General features: G+C 30.7%; 1 protein-coding gene across 2 annotated transcripts; it reads left to right on the top strand.

Moving 5' to 3' along the window:
• The first annotated feature begins 3,822 nt into the window (after positions 1-3,822).
• Positions 3,823-6,923, top strand: LOC123201607 (transcription factor bHLH123). 2 transcript variants are annotated; one of them, XM_044617182.1, is made up of 7 exons: positions 3,823-4,194; positions 4,373-4,964; positions 5,051-5,167; positions 5,349-5,414; positions 5,515-5,574; positions 5,662-5,715; positions 6,158-6,923. In XM_044617182.1, exons 1-7 carry the CDS (start codon positions 3,914-3,916, stop codon positions 6,305-6,307), a joined length of 1,320 nt encoding a protein of 439 aa, XP_044473117.1. In that variant the 5' UTR covers positions 3,823-3,913; the 3' UTR covers positions 6,308-6,923. The 2 variants fall into 2 exon arrangements, with proteins under 2 accessions (XP_044473117.1, XP_044473115.1); XM_044617180.1 differs by having other exon boundaries at positions 5,515-5,580.
• Positions 6,924-10,683: the final 3,760 nt, after the last annotated feature.

Below are 10,683 nucleotides of genomic sequence, written 5' to 3'. Positions count from 1 at the left end.
GTCTTTTCAGATAGATTCAATTAACCATTAAAACTTATTAGAAAAAGAAAAGAAATTTCATGATGCATTGACATTTGCCTTCAATGAAATACAGAAGTTCTTCAAGAATATACTAGTGGAAATAAATTCAATATTATGAAGAAAATTTTTCTACGTATAACGTGTGTACAGATATACACCAAATGGTGGACGATGACGGTATAAAATGAAATAATTTCATACAAATTTGGGGAGACACGTGTCAAAATGGGTAGGGCGAAGGAATGATTAAGAAGGAAGAACAAAGGAGGGAGGAGGAGAGCGTCAATTTCAGGGCTCTGACTCTTAGGTGATATGGGTCCCACATGTCTTAGCACGCCTGCACGCCGCGTGGACCCCATTGGTTGACTTTGTTCCAAAGTCTTACCTCTAAGCATGACGCCATTTGACTTTTTGAGTGTCCTCTTTGCCGCCTTAATCCCACCAAAGTCAATTCCTAATTCTCCATTATTTTATTTTTATTTTATTTTTTAATTTTCTAAGTCAATTCTTAATTGTAATTATTCAATCAATTACTTTCTAGTTTCATATAAATTATACAAAGTTTTCTAATTAATTAAGTATAATTAACCTAGCTGGTAGACAAGTCTATAATTCCGAAAACATAAAATTTTTTACATTGGCATTTAAATTTTTATCAATTCAACTTAAAATAAAAAAATTATTATATATTATATATCAAAAATTTAATTTTCATATTATATATTAAGTATTATATTATGTCATATGATATTATTTTTTAAAAATAAAATAATAAAATAGTTTAATTAATACGTCATTATTTTAAAAAATATCACAAATATTTTTGAAATAAAAAAAAATTTTATATATATTTTTATCATATCATTATTTTCTCTAAAAAGTGTATTGATCTGTGTCGATAATATATATTATATGATACGTTTACTATATCATATTAATTCAATATTATGATATATATCGTTTTATACCTGTATCTTTAGTTTTGAATACTGATAACTATGCCTATAACATAATTTTGCAATAAATTATGTACAATTAGTTTTGAATACTCAATTAAATAATAAAATTATACGTCATTATATGATTGAGTGATTTTGAATTATAACTCATTTAAATAGTTAAAAGGTATTTAAAACTTGATGCATATAATACTAATCTTAATGTTTCTGAGTTTTTGAATTTGATTTTTCTTAGATTTAGCTGGAAAGAAAAAATATTTTCTTTACGTATAAAAGAGGGAAACGCAATGCATGCATGGTAATTTCTGGTATATATAATTTATGGAAGAAAATGGCAGACAAATGAATGACTTTAGAAACGACCCCAATTCCATTGAGAAAAATTTCAACTCCTGTCGAAATTCTAAGTTCAAAATGAACTCATCTTGAATCTAATTTTTTAAATATCTGATAAAGATTTTTCCCATTTTGACATAATTGAGAATCACAAAATCCAGAAGAAATATTTGATTTTCACCTACCTTCAGCTAGCTAGATCGATCAATACCAGAGAGACTTTAGTCATTCACCAGCAAATTTAATTTAAATTTGCTTTTGGTCAATACATAATTTGTTGTCAACTTCTTGATTACGTTTTGTTCTAATTATTTGATTATTATGATTCGTCCACAGAAAAATTTTACTCTTATTTCTTGTGGGTTATTGTGGATTGCCTAGTGTAACCCACTTTATAGTACATGAGTAATATTACATGCAGTATTTTTTAAATCGGAGCAAATTGTTTGATTCGATTGGTTGAATTGTGAATTAGTTAGTGTTGAAGCTGAACCAAATTGACTTGAGCTAAAAAGTCGATTCGGTTCAGTTTGAATTCATTTACTCGGAATATGAATTGTGTTCGAGTTAAGAGATTTGATTCGTTTAAAAAATGAGCCGAACTCGAGTTAGAGAGAGTTCAATTTGGTTTGGCTCGTGAACTGAATTGATGGCTTGATTTAGTTCAAGCTTGACTCATGATTTGATTCGAATTATATTAAATAATTGTTAAATGATATCGTTTTGTTAATAAGTTATAAATTCAAACCACGAATCTAAACCACAAATTTGATTCATGAATTTAAATCATAAATTCTAACCAACTTGAATTGAATTTGAATCGAACTTGAATCACCCTTAATGTTGGCTCAACAAATTTGAGTCGAATTATTTTTCATTCAAACTAAACTTTAGCCAAGAGATATTCAAACTCAGTTTGGTTCGTATCTACCTCTAGAACTAGTTTGTAATCTGGTTTGGTTTTACAATCCGATCTGGTATATATATAAATATTGACTTATTTGAAATTCAGTCAAACTTGGTAAATACTTTGAACCGAAAAAAAAAAAACTAGTAAAACTAACAATTTGTAATTCTTTTTTTCTTTATCTATGTAATGAAGTGACAATTATTTAATAAATATATTTGAAATTATGTTTTATGTTTAAAAAATATGGTAAATTTTTTATACTATTTAAGAAATAAATAATAATTTGACAATAAGTTAACCAGTTAATTATCTGATTGAACCAATCAAACCGTGAACCGGTAAGAGAACTAGTTTAATTTTAAAAACATTGATCATATGTATAAATAAATTATATAAACTTATTTATATAATCTGATATAACAGTATCTAATTGATTAATTTTAAAGTGATAGAAAAATAAGCAGTCATATCCTACAATCACAAACTAATATTTTAATTTCTATTGATAAATTCATACAATTTGTTTGTATATATATTTTTATTCATTGTATGGTCTTCGAAAGTGGCTGCCCTGGGACAACTAATAAAAAATTAATATGATTTTATTTAAGATAGGTAATTATGAGTAATTTAATAGGTTTCTAAATATACCAAGCTATAGACCATGGTAAATATAAACTTGAAAAAAATGTGGTAAAGTTATATAGCGTGAATAATTGAATAGATTCGATATAAAATTATATTGAATTTCCTTTTTATTTTTTTAATAATTGGAGATTCTATTCGTACTGTCCGTATTTGCCTATATTAGATAAATTAAAATTTTATTTTTAAAAATTCTAATATTTTATTAATTTTATTATCTTTTTAAGTCTTATTGTATTCCTCCTTCATAAAGTGAGAGTGAAATTGGAATAGGGATGCGATCTACCAGACAAAACAAATTTGTTCTTTCAGTTTGTGGGGAAAATTCATCTCCATCTTTCGGCAATGGGCTCCATGTGCCTACGGACGCCAATTTTGGCGTCAACTTACCTGGCAAGCAAAGCCATGTACTCTCACACGTACACTTGCACAATTGTGTCCACCCTTTCGAGGGCTAACTTTTTAACCTACTCCTACGGTATTTTTGATATTGTTTTTTCGAAAACCAGTTTTGTATGTGCTCATATTTTAAGTTAGGATCACTAATTGGTTTCTTTTGGCTATAGACTTAATGAAAGAGTAACTCCAACTTTCGACTAATTTATACATAAATGATTTAATCCCTTTTCAATGTTGCCCTCGGCTTCATTGTGCATGCCTTGTAGCTGGACTGTCATGAACAAGCAATAACACATTGATGAAACTAACAATCATATACACTCACTCTTTAGCATGCTCATAGATGGTTTCGTCCAAATCCCAACCACATCTTAAGCCGTGAATATATATAGATTTTTTGGCATTTAAATTAAGTCAAAATGAATTGAAAATGAGGTTTCTGTTTGTCTAGTCACATTCTGAAACCTGAACAGAATGTGAACACATTAAACTGTGTATATATATACTTATCATATGCAGCGAACCGTTTCTCATCATCTTATGTAACCTTAAATCTCCAAGAAGCCAAAAAACTTCAGCTCAGAAATCTCCAAAACAATCTTTCAAAATAGCAACCATCAAGCAACAACTGTGCTCTCTAGCCATGGCAGACGAATTCAATACAACCAACAACTGGTGGGATTCTTCAAGAACCCGTTTTGATACCAGCGGCTCTTCTTCTTCATCTTCAGGCCTCAATAGCTTGGGGAGCTTCGGATGGCCCAGCGAAATGGTGGATATCAAAGCTAGAACCTCTATAGACACTCAAAAGCTTCAACAACTCCCTCATGATTCTTCTTCCGCCACTGCCGCCGCTGGCTCCGATTTGCATATGATGGGCTTAGGCCTCTCTTCACCATCTATGGAGTGGAACCAAAACTTACTGTAAGATTACCAACTGACTGTTTCTTTTTTAACTCTCTTTGTTTATTTATTTTTTGGGAAACCTGCCTGACTTCGCTGGCAAGTAAGTTCTGGTAGAGTAATTGGATCTACGACCACAACACGCTAATTTCAGGATTTGGCTTTTAAACTCTCCTTCTTTACTTTTTCATGTTTTCAGTCGGGGTGAAAAATCTGAGAACAATTTTCGATCGATGCTGCAAGAGAACTTGAATTCGAGTGCGAATTATGAGCAAGAAACGGGGATGGGATCCTCTCAAGTTCATTGGAGATCGGAGAAATTATTTTCTGGGGACTCGTCAGCGACTGAGTTCAAGCAAATCAACAGAGGCTTTTCTTTAGATCAGCCGCAGTTTAGTCCTCACGGCAGCTCCAGTGACAGCACCGTCACATGCCAAGGTTTGCCATCGAGTTTTCAGATGGATTCATCGGTTTTATACGGTAGCCCTTCAACAATTTTACAAGGAATATTAGGCCCGCCGGAGAATAACAATAATAATCAGCCACACCAATCTTCCATGATTTATCAATACGGCGGCAACCATGAGCTGCTTCCTTCATGGCCAAAAGTTCCTCAATTCTTGAGAACTTCACCGCCGAAACAGCCTCCGCAGCACAGCCAGTTACACTTCTCCAATAACGCCCCATTCTGGAACGCCTCTGCCGCCTCCATGAACGAAGTTCGACCCTCAGGCTTCTTTCCATCGTTGCAAACACCATATGCAACACAAAACTACGATGAAAAACCCAAGGTAATAAATCAAAATCTTAAAATTAAACATTAGGGTTTTTGAGTATTTGACTGAAACATATTATTTTTATGGATAACTTTGTTCAGCGTACTATATCCGAAGCTCGGGAGTCCACAACAGTGGGAAAGAAAAGTAACAGTGGAAGTGAAACTACTTCGAAAAGGGCTCGAAACGAAGCGGCATCACCTATGCCGGCTTTTAAGGTATAATTTTATTTTTTGTAACTTGAAACTTCACCCAAACTGGATAGTCTACGATTATTAATCATAAGTTAATAAAATTAAACTTTTGTTGAATTGAGATTAAGAAGAATGAGCTTTTAGTTTTAAAATGGATTTATATGGAGAAAAGCCATAGATGAAAATAAGTAGCTTTGTTCTTTAGGCGAGGAAAGAGAAGATGGGGGACAGAATCACTGCACTGCAACAATTGGTTTCACCTTTTGGAAAGGTAAATTATTTAGTTTCTGATATATGCTGAATTCATGAAAGATTCCTAACTTTTATTAATCTTTTAACTAATTGTACTGTATATATATATTTTTTGTCAGACTGATACTGCTTCAGTGCTCTCTGAAGCCATTGAATACATCAAGTTCCTCCATGAACAAGTCAGTGTAAGTTCCATTAAAGCTTTGTCATTTTCATATTAATATGATATCATCTTGACTTCACCATTTTGATGTGCATCATTTCAGGTTTTAAGTACTCCATATATGAAAAGTGGAGCTCCCAATATTCAACACCAACAGGTATATCTTCCTGTTGGCTAATTGTCCAAAAATGAAAGTTTTATTAATATATTCATAGAACAATTTTATGTATACACTATTTTGAGTATATAATTAGGTATTTAGATAATACGTTATTATGTAATTGAGTGTTGTTTTATCTGTAATTCAAAATCACACAATCATATAATGACTTATTATTTGTGTATTGCTCGTGTAAACATAGTTTAATTGATATTCATAACTCTTTCAGTTGATTATACCATATCTTTTTTTGTTGATTGTAATTCAAATGATGTATTATCATGTGATTGAGTGTTACTTTATTGTTAATTCAAAATCATTTAATCATATGATGATATATTATCTGTTATTACTCAAAGTTGTATGCACTTAGTTTTATTGATATTCACAACTTTTTCAGTGGATCATAACATTTATTCTTTTGTTGATTGTGATTCAGAATTCTGAAAGGTCGAACGACACTGAAGGACCGAAACAAGATCTTCGAAGCCGGGGATTGTGTCTGGTACCAATTTCAAGTACATTCCCAGTGACACATGAGACCACAGTTGATTTTTGGACACCAACATTTGGAGGAACTTTCAGATAGAGGAAGAAAATTTGTCTCATCAGCATGTAAACATCTTGTCAAGTTTAGCCCTAGCCAAGGCAAGCCAAGAAGGGGAAATATTCTTAATAAGAGATTTATATTTGATTTAATTATGAAGAAATTTAACAAGGTGATCTTCTGATGATGATGATAAACTGTCTAGTCCAGGATGGAAAAAGGACTGATTGTTGAAAGAAATTTGTAAAAGGGGAGAAAAAAAATTAGGGGCAACTTCAGGACAAAATGATATAAGTTTGCCCAATATTTGGGACCATTGGGGAGGCAAATTACTTGAAATAATTGAAGAATTATGATGATTTTAAGGTTGGCAATAGGGGTATGAAGTAGCATTATATGTATAAATAATGAACACAAACTTATGCAGAGATGATGATATGTCACTATATGATTACGTGTTACTTTATTTTTAATTCGAAATACCTTAATCATAAAGTGACATGTCATCATTTGTGTATAAATGTGTGCACATAGTTTTATTGTAGGGGTATGTGATCAATCTTTATGTTATGATTTTAGGAAGACTTAGTGAATCATATTAATTTGTACTAATTGTAGCATTTGATGATCATTAATTAAGGTTACTAAATTAATTACAGACTTTCCTGAACAGTTGAAGAGGAAGGAATAATTGAAGAACAATATTATGTGTATACATTTGGGTACGTAGATGATTTGTCATAAGGTGATGGAGTATTACGTTATCTTTAATTCAAAATTATCTAATCACATGATGACATATCTTCTAAATACTCAAAAGTATGTATGCATAGTTTTATGGATAATTGAATTCCAGAATAACAATGAGTGTGGGGATGAACATGAAAAAATGAAAGTGCAGATGGTATCACAGTTTGCTTTTGTGCTTTTCACCCAATGGTCATATACACCAGCTTCCATTGGAAGGTTATAATACAAGCCAAGCCTCTCTCTCTTTTTTCTTCTTCAACAATATCTTATTATCCATTCATGAAAATATTATCATCTCCTTCTGTATTTTTATTTTGAGTGGACTTTTTACACATATTTATTCGGTCGTCATTTCATGAACATCTTCTTCTAAGATTATTAATTTGCAACATCTGAATATCAATGTTTTGAGATGATACACACACACACACACACACACACACACACACACACACACATATTCTTTAGCTTATTAATATATAAAATAAAGAGTAAATTATACAATAATGCAGGCGAGTGAGTGTGAAGACTAATTCAAGAATATTCTCATAAAGTGAAATAAAAGGGAAAGCATTTGAAAGAAGAAATAGAAAAGTTTAATAGCACTTGAGGGGTAGTTGGAGTAGCAAAAGTAGAGGTGTCCAACCATGAAAACATGGATTCAAAATCTACTCACAACATATCAAAATCACTAGATCTAAGGTTTTACTTGTTTGGTTTGATCATTAGTTGGAATTTGAACTCTAAATCAAGAACATTCCCATAAAGTGGAACTAAAGGGATAGCACAAAAATAGAAAAACCCAAGGGAAAACTTCAGTGACAAAGGTGGGGGTGTCCCAGTACAAGAGCATGAGTTTGAAATCCACTAACAACAAATTAAGATCATTGGATCTGAAGTTTTACCTATTTGTGTTGATCTATTCAGTTTTAAATGAATGATCTGACTCAAGTAAAGTTATCCGGTAATTTATAAAGATCGAACAAAAATAAAAAAGCAAAAGATCTCTCTTCTCAAATGTGCTTCATTATTATTTGGCATCTCTTCTTTCTCCCACTTTCCCTCCCTCTCATCACTGTTATTTTTGCGCTCATTGACCTAACACTTGTGTTTCCGCAACATCTCTTTTCCCAAACCCTAAATTATTCAAACTTTTTCCATCATTTTTATGCTATTCTTGAGTTCAACTATATGCCGTGTGACTTGAAGATATCAAAAGCTTGCCAATTAATCACTATGTGTTTTTTTTTTATCCTTTTTATCAGTGAAAGAAAGTGTATTTAATTTTAAGTATATATTCTTTTCTTTGTGCAGTGGTTTGGGAAAACTTTTTCCAACAATAAAACTATACGTACCAATTTTGTATACATAAATAGGTACAAATTTGATGTATGTTATCATGCGATTGAGTTATTTTAAATTAATAATAAAATAACATTCAATCATGTGATGATACGCATAAATATATATTTAAAATAAGTATACATGATATTACTCTTTTACAGAAGGATTTTCCAATGGAAAAGCACTTTTCTTCTGCCCAACACCATTGTTGGAGAATGGATTGTAAAATGCGTTACCAGTCATTCATGTGCTACACACATGCACCTCATCTTCACTCACCGGTTGAAAGATCAAAAGAAAAACAACTTCAACTCAAAATTTTCCAATCATTCATGTGCTACACACATAGCAATTTTTGAATTTGTTTATATTCAATTTGGTCAAATGTATATGCTTTATATATAGTGGAAAACAATGTTAAGTATTCTTAGAATTTGTCATTCAATCTAAATATTTCTTTGGCTAGATTTGAGTTAAATCAAGCTCAAACTTGTTTAAGCTTGAGTTCAGTTCGCTTGAGGAGCATCAATCTCAAGTTTGAGTTTGAACCAAACTTTGAGTTCAGCGTAATACCATAGTTAAACAAAAATATTCAAACGATATTATTTTAATGTATATTGATTAAAACAACGTCATTTTAGTTAATTCGTATATAAATTTTTCATACTTGTGAGTTTGATGAATCGAACATTTCAAACTCGAACTTGAAAATATTTAACTCTCAAGTTTGAGCTTGAATTTATTTAAACTGAGTTTATTTCGGGTATGTTCAAACTGAATTTGTTTTCAAGCTTAAGCATGTTGAGTTCAAATTTAAGCCTGAATATTCCTATCTCAATTAGGCCATGAGTGATTTGAATTGATTTTTTCACTTTTTCTTTTTTAAAGTTTTTTTGATTCTAAGAAAAGGACCTTAAAATTTGATAATTTCAAAGTTGTCTAAAATAATCATTCTTTGTTATATTAATGTTGAAGCATAAAATATAAAAGTAGTGTTTTGTGTATAATTTTATACACAAATAATAACATATCATTATGTGAGTAGATAGTTAAAAATTAAAAATAAAATAATACTCAATTATACAGCGACACATTATTATTTGTACATATAATATTATTGATAATATAAATATGACTTGCGTAAATTTTGATAGGAAAGGAAAGTTGATAATCCCTTGCAAGAATAAAATTATCCTTATGACATTAAAATTAAAATTTGACTGCAAGAATAATCAATTTTAAGTTTCAATTTTAGGTAGACCGGCTATTCCTAGAAAAATTTGTAGAAGATGAGCTGGATCAAGAAACTCACCCAAGAAAAAAGAACAAAAGTGGGTAGAAAGTTGAACAACAATGGAGTGTTTGTGAAATTGTACATGGAGATTTATTCTATTTATAATGGAAAAAGATTCTCAAACTCTTCTCTATTATTAGAAGAATAATATTGTATGCATATATTTTTTAGTACGGAACTCTTTTTTTTGGGGGGCGGGGGGCTTAACTTAGACTCGGCTCGACTTACATTTATCAAACTTAGAGAATAGCTCATTCATATTTAACTCACATAAGACTCGGATTTGTATAGAAGAGCAAAACTTGGCTTGGGCTCGCCGAACCCATTTGCTTGAATTTGGTTTTCTTGTGGCTTACACGTCGTTGTTTAAAAAATTTTTTTTTAATATATTTTAACTTAGGTTTAGGCTTATGTTCGGTTTTCAAATATTTTTTTTACTTAGGTTTGTATATATTAGGCTCGTGTTCAGACTAGTAATTAGTTTTCAAATATTTTTTAACTCAGGTTTGTATATGTCAAGCATGAATTCGAGTTTGTTCAAATAAAACTCATATCAAACTTAAAAAAATTAGCTTCAAATCTAATTCTATTTTTGAGTACATAAATACATCAATAATATATTATTATATGATTAAGTATTACTAAATTAAAATTATTTAATAATATAATAATATATTACCTATATATTCATTTATTATTCAAAAATATATTTCTATAGTTGTATTGGTATTTAGAATCTTTGCCTAATCCCAGCTCATATGGTACAGACAATTGCTGTACTATTTCGGAATAAAAAAGTACAAAATTCAGTGGTTTCACAGAAAATATAGTGTACTAAATTCAGAGACAAAAGGTAAACAGAAGTTGACAATTTAGATTTGATTAATACAGACCCTAAAATCACATGCTTGGAATATTTGTAACGAGGGGGTTGGTTTATATCTCAGCTTTCAAGATATGAAGGGAAAATAACATTTACCTGATATTAGGTGCCTGTCAAAATCCAGTTGAAAGGCTTTATTTTGCTTCT

Source organism: Mangifera indica, chromosome 18 (assembly GCF_011075055.1).
Source record: "Mangifera indica cultivar Alphonso chromosome 18, CATAS_Mindica_2.1, whole genome shotgun sequence".
Lineage (NCBI taxonomy): Eukaryota > Viridiplantae > Streptophyta > Magnoliopsida > Sapindales > Anacardiaceae > Mangifera > Mangifera indica.
Note: the sequence above shows the minus strand (reverse complement) of the source record. Positions and strands in the feature narration are given on the sequence as shown.